This window comes from Mus pahari, chromosome 7 (assembly GCF_900095145.1).
Source record: "Mus pahari chromosome 7, PAHARI_EIJ_v1.1, whole genome shotgun sequence".
In the NCBI taxonomy this organism is placed as follows: Eukaryota; Metazoa; Chordata; class Mammalia; order Rodentia; family Muridae; genus Mus; species Mus pahari.
In genome coordinates, this window is record NC_034596.1 from 97,172,526 (window position 1) to 97,192,402 (window position 19,877).

At 42.5% G+C, this 19,877-nt stretch overlaps 1 protein-coding gene across 3 annotated transcripts in view; it reads left to right on the forward strand.

Annotated features, from left to right (window-relative positions):
• Positions 1-957: 957 nt before the first annotated feature.
• The window catches only part of Unc79 (unc-79 homolog, NALCN channel complex subunit), a 232,442-nt gene continuing 213,522 nt past the window's right edge, over positions 958-19,877 (forward strand). The window contains exon 1 of one of the 3 annotated variants that reach the window (XM_021201628.2): positions 958-1,594. Coding sequence is in view for 2 of the 3 variants with exons in the window: in XM_021201627.2 (XP_021057286.1) it covers positions 1,758-1,779 (22 nt within the window). In the remaining variant the exon portion in view is untranslated. Of the gene's footprint in view, positions 1,780-19,877 lie in introns of all 3 variants that reach the window. The other 2 variants (XM_021201627.2, XM_021201626.2) reach the window with 2 other exon arrangements.

The following is a 19,877-nucleotide window of genomic DNA, read 5'->3' on the forward strand; positions in this document are numbered from 1 at the left end:
TTTTGATTTTATTTACTCAAGATGAGCTGTTCGCCGTCGTTCTTCAAAGAATCATTTGTCTTTGCCTGAGACGGGGCTGTGGTCTGGGGAGTGAGCAGTGGTAGAGAGCGATGGTCTCTGTGCAGCAGGTACCTCAAGCTACCTACCAAGGATGCAGTCAGAGGGCCATCCCCAGGAGCCAAGTCACTTCCCCTTTCTTTGCAGTCAAACAGCTCCTCAGGACTTGCACCACGGACAGCTCCCTAGACGTCTGTTTTCCAGGCCACTCGGAATACCTTGATAATTGTTCCCAGTGTTTGTTTTTAAAACTCAAAGATCTGGCTAATTAGTGCATTTCTCAGAGAATTTACTAGTATTTCCTTAACCTATACATCATTCTTCCTGAGATGGAAGAACATTGATTTTCTTCATATTAAAAATCGCTAATCAACTTACAGTTCCTATTGCTTTTGCTAAACCAGTTTGCTCTGCTTGTTGGTCCCCCCACCCCGCCCCACGCCCAGTTTTCCAAATGAACGATTTGAGTGAAGACTGGTTCTAATGGGTGGCAGTCAGTCTTTCTGTTGCCGTTGTATTATTCCACTGCCCATTAATTCCGGGTGGCAGTCCGGATTTTATTGTTCCCATTTTACAGATGGCGAAGAACCACAGGCTTACGGGGAACAAGCAATGGAACAGGGTCTGGGATCTGGTTCTTCCAAGCCCAGGCTTCTAGTGCTTTTTTACTTTGAGGTGGACTCTCCAGGAGTCTTCCTATTAATATGCATGTTGCCCTTTGATCGCTTCCCTTTCCCATTGGTTTCTGCTTCCCAGCAGAGAGAGGGGCTTCCTCCAGGCGCCCAGGCTGGACTGCTTGCGAGAAGCACACCTGGGTTCTTTCTGTCTCCAGTTTCTCTTCTTTCTTTTCTGTGAACCTTCCACCTTTACCATCTATGGAAATCTTTTCCTTTCCCTAGCTCCAACCCACACCCCCTCAAGTCTTCTCACAGCCCCCTGGCAGTGGGACCTCCCATCGCTGCTCAGCAGCAGGAGAGCCCATCCGCCAGGGGAGGCAGAGGGCACGGAGCGCAGCACGCCGGGAAGCCATGCAGAGGGTTACTTCTCCATTTCCTTCCTCGCAGTCCTCGGGAGCACCGTCGTCGCCCTCCGGCCCGGCTGTGTGCAGCCCGCCCCGGATCCGCCTCCCTGCCCTTCCTCCCGGAGGCTGAGACGCGCGTGGGACGCACCTGTGCTCCTCTCCGGTCACCGCGTCGAGGCGCCGGGGGCTGCTTCGCCCGCAGGATCTACAGGCCTGGAGAACGCCAATGGGGAGATCCAAATGGTCGGGGACTCCGGCACTTTAAGAGGCTTTTCTCTGGGAAACACCCGGCCCCTCCGTGCGCCTTATGAATGGAAATACTCCTCCCCCGGTCGAGCCCATTTTCCCATTTCACCAGGAGCCGCAGCTCGCTCTCTCCTTTCGGTCTCCCCGCCCACATCCACGCGGGCAGCTCCAGGAGGGGACGGACAGGAAGCCTTTGGCCGCCCATTAAATCCCACCCATTTCTCCGGGGGCGATTTCCTAACCTTCCGGGACCGAATTCTGCAATTTGATGTGCGTTTTGTCCGAATGGTAGCGACACGGGCCTAAGGGAGGGGGAAAGCGAGGGGGTGGGGGGTGGGGGGTATGCGCTCTTTTCCTCGCAACATCGCTGGCGGAGCGAGGGAGCTCACACGACACAGATTTTGGGGCAAAGCCTTTCCATCTGGACAGCACCATGTCCACCAAAGCGGAGCAGTGTAAGTAGCAGCCGGCCCGGCGTTCGGCCCGGCCTCCGGCTGGGAGCTATCGCAGCTGCGGCGTTTGCGGCTGCTGGGAGACCTTGGCATTGTGCTGGTGGGGGGGGGGGGGCTGGGGGGCGGGTGGCGGGTGGGGGGTGGAAGGAGGTGGGGGAGGGTGGACGGCGGAGGCAGCGCGGCGCTGTCCCCGGTGCTGAAAAATAATGCAGTCTACTGGGGCTAGCAGTGGGGTTCTCCAGACCGAAGACCCCGCGAGACGAAATTAAAATGGGGTCAATCTCGGGAAAAAGAGGCCTCGTATCTTTCAGATAAACATTTCGGTATCTCTTGTTGGAGTGGGGGAAGGGGGGCAGCGGCAAATCAGGGGCGGGGAACTGTCAGTTGCAACCAAAGCCTGCCTGGCCTTCTGAGCATGCCCAGATCCTGGTGCTGGAGCCATCGGGGAGTTTGAGTCTGCAGTTTCCACTTCGGGTGGAAGAGGCAAGAAGGGAGAGAGGGGGGAGGGAACAGGGAGCAGGCTGAATTCTGCATTCAGTATAAAGAAAATTAACTCGTGCATAGCAACACTGCTCCCCCGGAGCAACTAACCTCCACTGTGTGAGGGCTTACAAGGCAGTGAACGGGGCATTGGGAAAACGATATAATCAATCTAATGATTTTTCCAAAGAGCAGGCTTTCTTTGTAGGGCAGCTTACACAAACTCTAATGGCACAGGAGGATTGTGGTTGTACCAATAATGACTGGCTCCGAGCTTGGCTGGTAACAACATGGTAACTCCGTGTGGACGGAGGACATTTCCAGCATGGTCCCCGTAGTAACTCCTATTGCAATGTGCTGTGCACTAGTAGGCCCTGGGTATGTACTTGGTAGGTTGGTTGATTTGATTGTTTATCTGGGTGCACTTGAGAGATCCAGGAACTTAAGCTTTTGGCTGTAAATAAATGATCATTTTAATAAGCAATCAGTTGGTATTTCATACAAGAGTATCTAGAACTTATTTTTCTAAATGATTCTTTATTTCTTCCAAAGCAGTACACATTTATTCTGATAACGCTGTCACTTCTTAAGTCTGTGTAATTCTTCTTTGGAATGGTACTAGCACAGATTTGGAATGTGTTAGAAAAAAATGCTGTATACTATTTATCCACCACATAAGACTGAATGGCTGAATATCACTCAATGTCCAGACGGATGCTTCTTTAGAAACCGTGTGTGTTCACTTTCCACTGGAGCTTTCACCATGCTTTTGAAATCCAGAACATCTGGGTGTAAATATTAGTTCTGCCTCTGTTTGACCTTGGGCAAGATAACTGACTCCTCCAAACTTCATTTCCTCATCTGTAGATCTGGGGCGAAGCTGCTGATAGTGTAGTTGTGATAATAAGTGAGAAAATACACACGCAATATTTCATGAGCCCAGCATATAGCATATACCCAATATATGATAGCTACAATGGAATCAAGCGTTTCCCATTTCAATGGTCTATCTCTTCTAAACAGTAAAAAAAGTCCCCTGTGATTTTTTTTTGCCTGTTTCCAAAAGTCAAATGTACCCTCAAAGTTAAATTCTGTCTCTACAGAGACTTTCAAAATTATCGGATGCACGTATTTTACAGTATATGTAAAAGAATCAGTGCAGAGATTCCAACTTGAGGACAAATTAGTGCCCCTGAAAACTTTACTGTACTCGGGTTGTCAGGAAGCCCCACCACCTGTCATTTGACTCCGTAACATATTATATAAGTGTTTTCAGGTTAAAACCGGTGGATATCACTGTCCTCTTACTGGGCTCTCTTCCTTGCGTTGTATTTTCATGTCTGCCTCATGTTTTGTTTTGCTTTTTTCCTGGGCAGTGAATTCTAGGATGGAAAAAAAAAAGTAGATCAGAGCTTGGCTGTGTAGTGCAATTTTTGGACTGAAATATAACTATACTATACTTGTTTGCAAAACAGACATTTTTTTTTTGTCTATAGAGAATGAACTGGACATGTTTTAGTTTGGGCTAAAACATGTGGATTTGAGCTGTATGTGCCCTTCTGATGACCTGTGAGACCTGGGTCAATTAGCTTGATAGTTTTGTGCCTTAGAATCTCATCTAATGTAGGGAATAACAGTAATAGCCATTATTGGAGGGCAAAGGGGATACATAAAAGGACGCTGTTTTGGGCCTTATAAACATATTTTACATTTAGAATTAGGAATTGTTTTGCTTTTCCTCCTTTGCGCACTAACACGAATGGATGTGATAGGCACTCCAGAAATCAGCAACAGCAGGAAAAACAGCATAGTGGATGGCGGTAAATGCATTTCCTAAAGCCAGGCTGCAGATTGCGGTTTAAACTTGGACTTGGTAGGAGTACAGCTATTCGTAGAAGAGAAAGAAGAAAGGACCAAAAAGAAGATTTTTTTTTTTCTCTCTTGTACTGGGCGTGAAGATGACCAGAGGGAAGAGGAGAGACAGAAGTCCTTGTCTCCTCTGCAGTCAGAAGCATGCACAGTGCAGCTTTCTTAAGAACCAGGTAGAGGGAGGGTTAGGCATAACATAATGTAACAAGATTATTTTATTACTCTTTTTCTTGGAGCCTCTTGAGAAGTGAAGGTTCCACATACAGGAAGTGGAGATAGTTTGGTTGAAGCAGCAAGAGGAAGTACATGCGTTTCAACCCAAACAGATTACGTTTACCTCTGAAGTGTAGAGTGTCAGAGAGCTGGGACAAACGGTCTTTATTTTGTATGCAGTAGCATTTCCTTATGCAAGATAGATTAGTTGTAGTGAAGATGTAGTTGTGAACCTGTGTGAAGCCTCCAGTCTCTGTGCTGCCTGCAGAGCTTGTCTGATAACAGGAGGTGAAAACTCCCAGCGTTTTCTCAAGCAACTGCAGAAGAGCCAAGTTCTTTTTTCCTCTTTGTGGCCCCCAACTTCTCTTTCAGAGCCTATTGTAGTGAAGATGTTTATACAGCACATGTAGACATGGAAATGGTTCATGGTCGATCTGGGTTTCTTAAAGGGATTCTACCACCCCCCACCCCAACATTTCCTTTCTGTTGGTACTTAGCAATAACCAACCTAGAATGTGTGTGTGTGTGTGTGTGTGTGTGTGTGTGTGTGTGTGTGCGTGTGTGTGTGCTTTTTAGAATGAAGCTTTGCTATTGACAATGGCAGAAGTTAAGTCTTGGGGCTCTAACTTCAGATTATTGCCTTGGTTTGAATCTTGACTCTGTGTCTTGTAAGCTTCGTGACCTTGAACAAGTCAGTTTAACTCATCTGAGCTTTGCTTGAATCATTTATAATGCGATAGCTGTTGTGAAGATGGAAGAAGATGACCTAGGAGAAGCGCTTAGCACAGAAGGCTAGCCCACGGTGTGGAGTGGAGAGATGTGGCCTGCTTTTATCATCAAGAATAAAACCATGTGCTTGCTACCAAAGTGGAGGTGGCATGTAAACTTTGAGTCTAGCTTTCTAGAATGCAGCAATTTTTTTTTAAGTGACAGTATTTAAATGGGACACAGACTATTGGACGAGACTGCACTCCCTGTCTCTCCTGCTCTGGGACTCCTGGAGTTGACATGTCTAGAAAAATGCTCGCTGGTTACCTACACAGAACCATTTTAAGGCGTGAGCTACTCTTCTGTCATTCTTTGTGTTGTGATGACAATGTGACAGTTGGTAAACATGAATCCTGTATTTGAACACCCATCATAATGTCTGTCAAATTTGGAAATCAGCCACTAATAATTTAAATTTAAGATATCTAATTATATAATAGAAATGTGTGTATTATCTTTAACGTGTTCATTAACTCAGTATCTTTGTCTTAATAACTAAACATAATTTTGATTACATTAGAGGCACTTAGAAAAAATTAAGTTCTGTGCGCGCGTGTGTGTACGCGTGTACTTGCACACCATGGGATGCCTGTCGAGGCTAGAGGACAACTTTCAGGAACCTTTCCTTCTACCATGTGACTTAGAGGACTGAGCTCTGCTGTCAGGCTTTGTGACAAGCACTTTTATCTTTACCCATTGAGCCATCTTGCAGACTGCAGACAACTGAGCAGTTTAAGGTTAAAGCTGTTCCTTCCTATGCAAGCCCAGTCTTCCTGCTGCATAAATCAATAAACAGCTTCCTTTTTTTTTTCTCCACATGATAAAGTCACCAGGATAGAAAAACATTCTTCCTTTGAACACAGGACTGTGATCTGCAGTCTTGAAAAAAAAATCTTTGCATAACACCACAGAACAGCTTCTGGAAGGGCAAATGCTTGTTTTCTTCATATACGCAACAATTAGTGATTTGTGATTGTAAAACGAACAACGGTTTTGAGTTTATGTTTTACATGACTCCTCTGTGTTATTTGATACTAGTTAATGCAGTCCTTAAACTCTCCCATGTTTCTGACCATCTATAATCAGCCTTTTTTTTTTTTAGGACTATGTTTTGTTTTTAAAACATTTACCCAAATTTCCATATTTAGTCCAGTCTCCTCCCCGCCTCCCCAATAATATCAGCTACCTCCCTTATGTTTATTACTCCCCAGTATAGCCTTCTAGTCCAAGCATGTACCTTGAACTAGATGCCCTTACATCTCTTCAGGCATCTAGCATGCAGATTAAAAAAAACCAAAACCCTCACTGTATTGTCTCAAAGTGGAGCATTTTAAAAAACGTTCATCTCGGCGAGTGGCGCCGTTCGTTTCAGTCAGACAATTCTGAGTCTTCCAAGGTCTGCACTCTTCACAGTAACTCCAGAAAGTCACTAAGTTCCCCATCTTCTGGTCCATCTGGTGTCATTTCTGTTTTATAGTTTCACTGTCCTTGCACTGGGCTGAGTATTTAATTCCGTCCGTGTACTATGTTCTTTGTCCGAAATGTTCTTTCCCTCTGTGGTCCTTGGTGTAGCGTGGCTGACGCTGACTTAATGCTGACTTCTTAGCTCAGATGCTCTGCCCTCCTGTCCATCTCCTCTGTGTGTACTTAGATGCCACACTAGATTCCAGCAATTAGTTTGATCAGTAGTTCCCTTAATTTACTTGGTGTGTGTATTATATTGTGTGCTTATCACAGCTCCTGGATGTGTCACGTTGCTGGTGCATATTTTACACAAAAACTGTTTCTCGAAGAAATAAAAATGATTGAGGGTGGATGAAAAAAAATTTTTTTTGGTGTGGAAGGATTACATAATGAAGTTCTTGAATATGGTCTTATGCTTTACTTTGTATTATTATGAAATTTGGCTCTCTTTCCAATGTGAATATTGCATAGAATGTTTTTCAAATGGATTTATAATTGTCAAAATACTTGAGTTGCTTAATCAAATGTTGTAGTGTTTATATAACAAGTTACATTTTTATTGACTATTGAATATGATTTTGATTCTTTCTAATTAGCTAGAATTTCCTTTTATTATGTTTAGCACAATAATTATGATTCCTAACTGGTAGGCTGTCTTAGTCCACAACCAGCCAATTGGTTTTTGTAGGATAAAGTGGCAGTACACCAGAAGTCAGAGGTCCTTTGAGATGTCGTTTTCTATGTTCAAGTTTTCTATGTTCAAGTTCTATGCACTGACTGTCCAGCTATGTGTAAGACTGATGTTGAATTCTTTTGTGCTGTCATGATGTGTTAGGACAGTGGTTCTCAACCTTCCTAACTCCAATATTTCAGTACAGATCCTCATGTTGTGGTGACCCCTAACCAGAAAAATTACTTTTGTTGTTACTTTATAACTGTGATCTTGCTGCTGTTATGAATCGCAATGTAAATATTTTTGGAGATAGAGGTTTGCTGAAGGGGTTGAGACCCACAGGTTGAAATCACCATGTTAGATGTTCATGTGCATTTAACTCTTATGCTCTGAAGAGATATGGCAGCTCCATGGAAATGAGCATTGCTGGCTTAGATGTAAAGTCTTCTGCTGCAGACAGTGTAGAGAACTAGCCTCCGTGTACTCACCACTAGTCGAGCTTTCAGTGGTGGTGGGGAAGGCTCAGCCATTTTCTGTATCTTCTTTCATCTCAAGCACTCTATTTCTATCTTGGTTGTCTGTCCTTCTAACCCTTTCAACAGCCCATAAATCATCATGAGTCTCATTTTATATTTGACGTTGGATTTGATGTAGGGAGGTGTCCAGCATCTTGAGGTATCTTTCGTTTTCATCAATCCCATAGACTGACTGACACATGAATAAAATTAAAAGGAAGTATGTACACATATACATTCATGTACATATACTATTGTTTCAATTGTAAGAACAAATGGGCTTGCCTTGGAAGTAGAAAAAGATGGTAATTCATGATCATATAACCAATTTGCCATAAAGGGTTACATATATTTGAGATAGCTCAATCATAATCCACATTAAAAACTGCTGAGTACATGCGCACACACACACACACACACACACACACACACACACACACACACACAAATAAGTCAAGAAAAGCCAGGCATGGTGGCTTGCACTTTAATTCCAGCACTGGAGAGGTGAGATAGATATATCCCTGGGACTTGCTGGTCTGCCAGTCTGGGCTTCTTGGTGAGCCCCAGGTCACTGAGAGACAGGGTGGATGAACCTCTAGAGATGAATAGTTCGTGAAGCTGTCCTTTGGCTTCCACATACATACACATGAGTGTGTACACACAGGTCTCCCCTGTTCTTCTTCACAAGAGTTAGTTATTTACATTTGAATCTTAACCTTTCACAGGGAAGATTAGATATTTATTGTTTCTGCCTTCTTATGCCAAAGTCAGTTTGGTATATATCACTTCTAATGTTAACTTTGAGAGAGAAGGGCTAATATACTGGTACTCTGGTGTTATCTCAAATATGCCTCAGATAGATCACTTCCTCTTCTTGCCATTGTCAATTAGTTATGGAATTTAGCATAGCTTTTCTCTATTATGACAGCCTTCTAACATAAGCCCCGGGTCTGCTTCTGACAGCAGATCTTGGTTATCAGTTTGACACATCTGGGAAGAGGGAACTTTATTTGAGAAAATTCTTCCACCATATTGAGCTGTGGGCAAACCTATGGGGGTGTGTTCTTGATTGATGATTGATGTCAGGAGGTTCAGCCCAGTATGGGCGGTGTCATCCCTAGGCAGGAAGGCCTGGGACATAGGAAAGATAGCTGAGTAAGCCAGAGGAACAAGCCAGTAAGCAGTGTTCCTCTGTGGTCTCTGCTTCAGTTCCTGCTTCCAGGCTCCTGCCTGAGTTCCTGCCTTGCATTCACTTGATGATGGGCTGTATACCATTTAAGTCAAACTAATCCTTTCCTTCTGCAAGGTCGTTTTGTTAAGTGCTCTATGACAGCAATGCAAAGCAAATTAGAATACTGCTCCTCTCCCCATCAAATGTGTTGTCATACAGTAGCCTGGATGACCCATTAAAAATCCAGAGACCATTCTGCCAGGGTCCTCAGCTTTAAAACCCATGAGTAACTGACCATCACCACTGACCTGTGTCAGAGCTCTACTACTTAAGGAATGGAGCAATCACTTTCTACACAGTCAAATACTTAAATGTATGTAGGGTAACTTCTGTTTGGTGGTAGCATAACAAAGTTCCTAGAAACTTGCCTTTCCCCCCACCACTTAAAAAGCAAATTCCAGGCCTCCCTCACTTCCTCCTTTGAAGGTGGAGTTATAAAAGGACTCATGACCTACGCTCACCTAGTTAGTGCAGAGCAGACCTACGCTCACCTAGTTAGTGCACAGCACAGGAATCTTTCTCTCCAAATATGAATATTCCTTTAGCTCGACTCATAATAAAGACAAGCTACTGGCTGACTCCTTTTACCACCTGTGTTCCATAGGAATAACTGTTGAATCATTTGCCTTCATTCTCTACCTGTGCAGCTGAAGGGAAAAAGAAGAAAGGAAGGAAGAAAGAAGGAAAGAAAGGAGGAGAGAGAGATTGTGTGTGTGTGTGTGTGTGTCCACGTCTCTATCTTCTGTGGCTTCTGTAGAAATTACCAGAACCTGGGTGGTTTAAAACAGCAATATCAAATACAGCCCAGACAGTTGGTGTTTTTGTCTGTCTTCTTCTGTGAAGTGGGTCTCATGATGCAGCATCCTGTATCCCAGAACCTGTCATTCTGCCCTTGCATCTCAGATACTGGGATGTTAGGTGTGTACCAACACACGTGATTTCTTGTCTTCTTTTTAACTTTCATAAGAACACACTGATATTTCTCTGTTAAGTAAGATATTCTTTTCGATCCTGGTAATATTCAGTAACAAAATATCCACCTATCAATTGTTTATACTTTATTAGGTTAAAATATCTATTTTATTTTTACTTTATGTGTATGCGTGAGTACCTGAATAGATGTATACATACCACTTGCATGCTTGGTGCCTAAGGAGGCCAGACATGTCAGATTCCCTGGAACTGAAGTTACAGGTTGTTGTGACCCACCATGTAGGTCCTGGGAATTGAATCCTGGTCCTCTGCAAGAATAGCAGGTGTCCTTAATCCCTAGCCATCTATCCAGCCTCTGAAATTTATCAATCTGTCTGTCTGTCTATCTATCTATCTATCTATCTATCTATCTATCTATCTATCTATCTATCTATCTATCTATCTATCTATCTATCTATCTATCTGTCTGTCTATCTATTCATCCATCCATGAGTGAGTAATTGAGTTAAATTCATTTTCTGTATCCATTGCAAGCATATGACATCTTTTAACTTTATTATATTTGGAAAACTTTGAGAAATTTTGTATTAATAGTAATTAGTTGGTTGGTTGGCAAGGTTTGGAGGAGGTAGAGTAGGGTGAGCTCTAGTCAGGATTTGGAAACAACCTTCTGTTTAGTATTGCAAGGGAGTTTGGGACACTTTGTCTTGCTCTGCAGCACAGTAGTGTGGAGACTATTCATTCTTAAAGACTTTCTGCTTTTTGTCTACTGGGGTGAAATTTGGTATGTTTTATTTCTCACAAAAAATAACAGTACATTTCACATGTGTTTCTTGTTTTTTTTTATATGGGGTCATACAAAAGTCCCTGTGAACTCAAAAGTCCCTGTAAACTCAAAAGTCCTCAGGTTTCAGATTTGCTTTTCTTGATTATTTTTAGTGTCTTGTGTTTATGCTTTCTTCCTGGGCCTCCTACCCATTAATTTCAGCCTTTCTTATTCCTCATTTTTTTTCATTTAAAAATTTATTTATTTATTTTTGTGAGTTTTGAGTTTCTATTAATTTAATTTTTATCAACATATGTACTTCATATAGTTTTTGATGTTTCTTTGGGTTATAGTTTATGGACTTCTGGTCACAGATTAGAGATATTATCATTATTTTCAAGAAATTCTGCATAAATACTCCTGCTTTGCCAAGAGCCACTTATGGTGTAAATTCCAACATGGTTGGGCATTTTGTTTTTCAGTTGTGTTATTGATTTCTATTTTTATTGCACTGTATTCCAAAGATTGTGAACTGCTGTTATTACTTAAAACCTTCAAGTTGTCTCGGTTTTGTCCATGTTCCATGTGCACTTAAAAAACGGCTGTAATGTCTATCGCTGATCAGAATATCACACTTGACAGATATATACATAGTTGATTTTGATTAGCTCTTCTGCACTCTGTTGATTATTAGTGCACTTGACTGGATTGGGGAGGTATGTGGAGGTCTTTTTGATTAGTGTGTTTCTGTCTGTTCCTGCATCATTGCGTGTTGCTGCTCATGGATGTTAATCTTGTTCTATTGGGTGCAAAAATATTCATGACCAAAACTTTCACTGTGAATGTGGCCTTCAGCATCATGACACACACAGGCACATCTAGGAATACTTGGTGACCTTCTCAGGCATAAAGATTATGGCTCCTGTTAGCTTCCCTGTTTGTTGGTTTACTTGATACATAATCTTGCCTTTTAACTCCTTTGAGTTTCTTTGTTTTAGGTATGTCTTTTCTATTCCGTATAGGGTTGGATTTTTCTTTATTAGCTAACCTGTAAATCCCATTCTTTTAGTAGGTGAGTTTAGCCCATTTATATTCGCTGATATGATTAATATGTTTGGCTTAGCTCTATCTTTTTTTACATATTTTATATCAAAGGCTTTATTATTATTATTATTTTCTTTATTTACATTTCAAATGCTATCCCGAAAGTTCCCTATACCCCACCACCCCTGCTCCCCTACCCACCCACTCCCACTACTTGGCCCAGGCGTTCCCTTGTGCTGGGTCATATAAAGTTTGCAAGACCAAGGGGCCTCTCTTTTATATGGAGTGGGTTTTTAATTTTCTTATTTGTTCTATTCATTAAATTTATATTAATTTCTTTATGTGAGGACAATTAACTCCTATGTTTGGGGGGCTAATTTTTTCTCTACATTGAACAATATTGAAATTATGTAGCCTCCCCTCACCCAGTATCTGACATAAATAATATCTCTTTATTCATAATTAATGTCTATTAGTGAGTCATATCTACATGCACTATTTATTCCCCAGGCTTTTAAGCTTTTTACTAATTGTACAGTTGGTTCTCTGTTCTCTCCCTTTAGTCATGTCTCAACCTTGCTCTGTGGGCTCACTAACAGTACCCACCACTTATTCTTTCTAACAGATTCTACCAGAAGGGCTCACAGGCTCAATATGCCTTGAGTTTTGGCAGGTTTATGAAGGTTTGTTTATAGCCTTGTACTTGAAGACTAGGTTGTGTAGATATAAAACCCTTGACTTATACTTTCCATATTCAAGGGCCTTGAATTTGTTAAATTTGGGGTGTGTGTGTTAAGAATTGGTAAATAATCTAGTGCCAGTATTATTTCCCCTTTCTTGCTTACTGTTTTTGTCTGTTTGCCCAAGATGACCTTCACCCACCTCTTTGAAGTAGCTTTAACATGACATGACATGATTCATTGTTGACTGTGTTGAAGTCATTGCTGTGTGGCCTTTCGATATTCAATTTCAAGGTATTTTAGGAAAATACTTTGAAACTATTGTTTTGATATGTGTTTTTGTCCTATTTTTTGGCCTTTTCTCATGATCCATATATTATGTATGTATTTCTTTTAAAAAATGTTGTTTATTTATACATATGAGTGAGTACTTTTCCTGCGCATTCATCTGTGTGCCATGTGCATGCCCAGTACCCATGGAGACCGGAAGAGGGCACTGGATCCCTGGAAGTAGAGTTACAGATGGTTTGTGAGCCACCGTGTAGGTGTTAGGAACTGAACATGGCCCCTCTGGAAGAATAGCCAGAACTCCTATTCACTGAGCTATCTCTCCAGCCACTGCATTTTTTTTTTAAAAAATTATCTTCTGAATAGATCACTTTCTGTTGTTTTAAAAATCTATATATGTCTTTATCTTTTAAAATATCTATCTGTTTTGTATGTGTTCCTATGAGTCTATAGGCATCTGTTAGATGTGCTGCATGGATGTTTTGTATGTGTTCCTTTGAGTCTATAGGCATCTGTTAGATGTGCTGCATGGATGTTTTGTATGTGTTCCTTTGAGTCTATAGGCATCTGTTAGATGTGCTGCATGGATGTCAGAAGAAGCCTATGATCCTTCCTCACTCACTCCTCTGAGGCAGGGTGTAGAGGAATCCAGCCACATGGATGCTCTGGCAAGGCATCATATCCAAAGCTATGATCTGCTGCGATGCAGACTTGCCTTAGCACACGCCTTTGATCTCTCTGGCTGGAATGTAGACATGCCTTTAGTACACAGCTTTAATCCCAAACAAATGCCCTCTAATTGAGGGGCAGACAAAGCAATGAATCAGAGAAAATTTGACAGAATGAGTCAGAAATAGGATATGCCCAACTTTCATAAGGACAAGAAAGAGAGGCTACTTAAGGGCAGTGAGGGAGAGAGAGAGTCAACTGAATTGAGCTGAGTTGGGGTGACTTCGGTTGAGTGTAGTTGTATCTCAGTTAAGTTTGGAGTAGTTCAGTTCATGGAGCTCAGAGACAGTCTTTTCAAGCAGAGTAATTAAGTCAGAAGCCAAGAGAAGCCAATTTGAATCAGTTCGCCTGGAGAGGAGTTGGAGCTGGGAGAGTTGAGTTCAGAACCAGCTGGCCAGAGTTCAGAAAGAGCTAGAAAGGGTAAGTTTATTCAGTAGTAAGTCTCAGAGGCTGAAAATTCTAGGCCTAGGTTAGCAGAAGAAGGCTGAAGCTGTCAAGGTTCAGGCTTGCAGAAGATTAGCTTGTACAGAGGTTAGAAGCATCCAGGTGTAGGCCCAGGGAGAGTTAGAACAGAGAAGTGCTCTGCACTCAGCAGAAGCCATGTATTCATAAAACTTGGGTGTGGCTCTCCTCTCATCCCTTCATCTGAGAAAATAAAAGTGACATTTACGTTTACAGTAGGGTCTCTCCCTGAACCTTGGGCTTACAATTTCTCAGCCAGGCTAGAAGCCAGTAAGCCTCATTGATCTTCCTGTCGCTGGCCCCTCAGAAGGGGTTTGACGTGCCTTCAGGGACATCTGGCTTGTGCAAGTCCTGGGATCTGAGCTCTAGTCCTCATAACTATCCTGTAAACGTTTATTGATAAGATATCTCTCCAGGATTGTATTTAAAAATACGCACACAATATACCTTTATTAGTCACTTTTGAACTAGCCTATTTGTGGTGATTCTACACATAAACTCATTTACGTAGCCCCTAACTTGAAGTGGTAAATATAGATTAAAAAATGGACACCACTTAGTTGAATATTGTGATCTCATGATTACCATCTTATTATATGCAGAAGCATTAGCTTGCAATCATAAGCATTTGACTATATCATTATGTTTTCTTCTGTTTGCCAATTTTGGAAGTAGTTTCATATAGTAAAATCAATCTGTCTTCAAAGTGTAGCTGGATGGATTTTCCTAAGTTTATACATGCGTGTACGTGCTACCACGGTCAGAGTGACAGGGCCCTCACCATAGAGGAGTGCCTGCGCTTTTGACCATGAGCTGCTCCTTCTACCCCAGCTCTAGGAGGACACCCACTTGTGTCTGTCATGGAAGTATTGCCTTTTGTAGAATTTTACATAAATGCAGTCGTACATCACTTAGCGTCCATATTTATCTTTTGTTTTTCTGTTTTCTTGTTCAGCGGAGACAATCAGTTAATTTATAAAGAGGAAAGGGTTTTAAAGGTCATTGCCTGTGTTTGTTTTTGGGCCATGGTGCGTACCATGGGGCTGAGAAAGCTTCTTAGCTCATGGCAGTCAGGGAAGAAAGAGAGGAGAATCTGGGTCCCCAGTAGCTCCTACTGGGGCACACACCAATGACCTAACGTCTTTCCATTAGATTCCACCCCTTGAAGGTTCTGCCACCTCCTGAAGGTGCCACAGGCTGGTCACCTTTGGGGAACTCCTATCCAAACTATAGCAGGTCTTAATTAGCAGAATGTTTTTGGAGGTCACCTGTGTCATTCTCCTTTATGGCTCTGTCATATGTCGTGGCATGTGTGCATTGCCCTTCATTTACACATTCACCATTCAGTAGATATTTACATAGCGTCCAGCTCTTGGACCTCGTGGATGGTGGTGCTGGAGACGTTGGTGTGTGTGTTTCATATGGGATTTATTTTTCATTTCTCTGTTTTTGAGACTGTATCTCACTATGGATTCCATACTGGTCTGAAGCTCACTATGTGGTCCTGATTGGCCTTGAATTTACAGTAATTCTTCTGCCTCGGCTTTTCAAATGCTGGGATTGTAGACATGGTCCAAGTCCCTGGCTTTGGGCCTATGTTTCACTTGGTGTATGTGTGTATGTGTGTGGTGTATGTACATGACTATACAGATGTACATGTGAGCACATGTAGAGAGCAGAGCAGGGTGTCAGGGTGAACCCTGTTGCCCTGTCTTAGTTTCTTCAAGCAGGGCCTCTCACTACATGGGAGGCTAGGCTGGCAGGCCCATGAGCGCTCGGGATTCTCCGGGTTCCACTTTCAATGCTGAGGTTGCAGGCACATGCAGACATGCCTGGCTGTTTAGGTGGGCGCTAGAGATTCAAACTCAGGTCCTGATGCTTACACCAAGTCATATGCCTTACCTCTGTTTACACCCTTTAGGTTCAATACCTGGAATAGAATTGCTTGGTATTATGATAAGTGAATATTTGATGTTAAAAGATACTGCTCTATCCTTTTATCAAGTGGTTGTAATGTTTTTTTTTACTCTGACCAGAAATGAAGGAGAGGGTTCCAGCATCCTTTATCCTTGTCTGTACTTAATATTCTCAATCATTTTAATCTTACCCTTTGTAGTCAGGGTATAATAGGATATTCTGTGGTTTTAGCTAGCATTTCTCAGAGGACTAGCAATATGGAGCATATTTTCATGTGCTCATTGGCTATTTGGTACCTTCTTCTGGACAATGCCTGTTCTGATCCATTGGCCATTTTAATTGAGATGTTTGGTTTTATTGAACCACAAGAGTTTTGTATGAGCTCTAGGCTCAAGTACATTTTCCTGAAAAAATTTGCCTCCAAATATGTAGCTTATCTTTGTTTTATTAACTATGATTTTTTAAAAAATGTGTGTGTGTGTGTGTGTGTGTGTGTATGTGTGTGTTCATGTGTGTGTGCAGAAGTGTGTGTACATGTGTGGAGGTCAGAGGACAACCTTGGCTGATAGCCTCAGGAAGGCCATGCCCCTCCTTTGAGGCAGAGTCAGCTATTGACTTAGAGGCTCAGCAGTTAGACTAGACTGTCAAGCCTGTAGCTTCAGGGACCCACTTGTCTCTGCTTCTGCAGCACTGGGATCACAAGTGTGTGCCACCATCCCTGGCATTGAACTCAGCTCCTCATGCTTGCGAGCAAGCGTTTTGACAAGTGAGCCATCTCCCCCATCCCTAACTGTGACTTTAAAGATGAGAGCTTTTAAATTTCCTAGTTTCTCATGGAAAATTTTCTTTTATCATTTTTGCTTTGATATCCTATTCGAGAACTTTTTTTTACTGACCATTGTCACAAATATTTTCTCCAAGGTTGTGTAGAAGTTAAATTGTTTTTCCTCTAACTTTTAGGTTTGTGAATACTTTAGAGTCAATTTCCATGTGTGGTGTGAGGTGAGGTTTAGGGTTTATTGTTTCTCCATACAATATCCATTCATTCAGGCTCCATTTGCTATGAAACCCATCTTGTCTTTATTGAAGTCCCTGGAGACCTTTACAGAGAATCAGCGAACCGTGGATGCGTAGCTTTATCTCAGTACTCCATTCTGTTTATCCATTTGAGCCTCTCTCTTCATTCTAAGACACACTGTCTTTGCAAGTCTGTGTCGTACATTCTCTTTCAAACTTGTTTCAGCTTCTTTGCTTTTCATATAGGTTTTAAAATCTTAGAGAAACACACACACACACACACACACATACACGAGAACACACTTGGGGAGATCTTATTGAATTGCCCTTTGCAAAATTATATCTTTAATTAAATGTTCTCCCTAAATGCTTTGGTGAATGGAGTTGTTTTCTCAATTTTGTTTCTGGGGGCATGGCTTGTAGCTCAGTGGGAGAAGGCACGTGGGGCACTTGCAAGCCCCTGGGTTCCATCTTCACATCTAACAGAACAAAGCAAGTCTGACATGGGGACTCATTTTTCTAAGTCCAGTGGAAGGGAGCTAATTTAGGAGGCTTGGGAGCTCCTGGTCTAGTCTGGGCTGCATTTTGAGTTCCAGGCCATCCTAAGCTATAGTATGAACCCCTGTCCTAAAAAAAAAAAAAAAAAAAAAAAAAGAAAAAAAAAAAAAAAACTAATGAATTTCCTACACTTAAATTATCTAACAAGAGAGTGTCTAGGATTTAGGAAGGTGACAGGCATCAGGGCTTCAAGATAAAAAAACAAAACAAAAAAAAAAAAAAAAAAAAAACACAAAAAAACAAGCAAACAAACCCCAGGCAGTAGTGGCATATGCCTTTAATTCCAGCACTCAGGAGGCAGAGGCAGGCAAATCCTTAAGCTTGAGGCAAGCCTGGTCTACCGAGGGAGTTCCAGGACCACCAGGACTATACAGAGAAACCATGTCTTGAAAAACTAAACCAAACTCTAGGAAACAACACACTCCACCCACCAAAACAAACAAACAAAATCCAGAACAAACAACAGAAACAAACCCCGTCAAGGGAGATGCCTCAGTCTGGGAATTACATGTTACACAAGCATGAGTTTGGATTTTTAACACTCATGTATAAATCTGGTCCCCATGGCACACACATGTAACCCCAGCACAATTGCAGCAGAGATGGGAAGATTCTTAGGATCTCTTGGCCATCCAATTAGACCAATTAGTAAACTCCAGGCTCAGTGAGAAACAACCTCAAAGCAAATAAGGCAGAGAAAGACTGGAGAGGAAATTCAGTGCCATCCCCGGACCTCCACATCCATGCACAGGAATGTGTGTGTGTGTGCGCGCACACACAGGCATGCATCCATAGACAACACACATGAACACATGAATACATACCACACACACACGCACACGCACACACACACACACACACACACACACACACACACCAAAAGCTAAAGCAAAGCACAAGCCAACAACAATAAAAAAAGACAACTTTAGAAGTTTGTTTTCTAAGTGCAGTTGTAAGAACTTGCAGCATTGAGCTCTGGGTGGTTTTGTGTTTTTACTGGCATCCCAGCGGCCATGCCTGTTTGGGAAGTTTAGCAGCTTGGTTTGGGGTTTATTTGAGGTTTTGTAAACACACGATCATGCATCTTTCCTCAGTTATCTTTTATTCCTTTTAATTGCCTTATTGCACTGGCTCAGACCTTGGTAACAAGGTTAAATAAAAACAGTGTGGGTGGGTGTTCTTACAGTGCTCTTTCCTCTGCCACTGACCACTCTGAGCCTCTCTCAGGATTAGACCAGCCTTGGATTACTGAAATAAACCCTGCTTGGTTAAAATCTGTGTCCCTTTAAAACATTGTTGAATTCAGTTTGCTAATAATTTGTTACGGATTTTCCTACCTGAAAAATACTGGTACATAATCTCTCTCTCTCTCTCTCTCTCTCTCTCTCTCTCTCTCTCTCTCTCTCTCTNTCTCTCTCTCTCTCTCTCTCTCTCTCTCTCTCTCTCTCTCTCTCTCTCTCCCTCCCTCTCTTTGTGTCTGCTGCTGTATAGCTCTAACACAGATTTTTTTTGTGACCTGAAAGGGGTAGGCATGTCTTCCTAACAGCATATACTCAGTTATTTCTGCAGAGCTGAACATTCTCCCATCTGGCTCCTTTTCTGAAACTGTCAACCTAGAGATACCAGAATTCCGGAACAATTTCCTCAATTATGCCCCCTCCCCACCCTCAAATGCCAATCCAAGGCCTGTGTGGCTTCACCTGAGCCCTCCAGATGGCCATCTACAAGCCAGAGCCTTGCAACTCTCCTCAGGTTTTATTAGTCTGCATGAGCCTTTCACAGAACCCCAGGGGAACACATTTGCTGGTTTCTGATGAAGGACATTGCAAAGATTTCAGATGAATGAATGCCCAGGGCTGAGGCATGGGGAAGGGGCATAGGGCTCCCATGCTCCTCCCGAGCTTGCCACTTTCCAGAAATCTCCATGTGCTCTCTCAGCTGTCTGGAAGCTATCAGAACCTGTCCTTTGTGCTCTCCTAGCGGCCTCATTGCATAAGCGTTAGTGAGGCTGACATATGCTTAGGACTGAAGAAGGTGCCGTGTGTCTCCCAGATATATATATATATATATATATATATATGTATATGCGACTGCAGTCTCAATGTTGTCTCAAGAAACTCATTTACTTTTATTGTTACCAAGCTTTTCCAAGCAAAGGTGAAAAACTTACTTTCACCATATTACGCCAGGCATTTAGGGACGAACAAAGACCATGGCATTAGAAGCTCCACCCTGTGGCCTGAATATCTCCAAACAAGACTGGGGAGATGGCTTAGTGGTTCACATGTTAGTCATGCAAGCTCAAGGACCTAAGGTCACACCCCCCCCATACCAAAGTCAAAAAAGCTGGCATGGCTGCACACATCTGTCACCCCAGCACTGGGGTGGATGCAGGAGGATTCCTGGATCTCACCAGGTGACAGCCAGCCTGGGCAGTCAAGTGTGCACACATTGTGTGTATGTGTGTGTGTGTGTGTGTGTGTGTGTGTGTGTA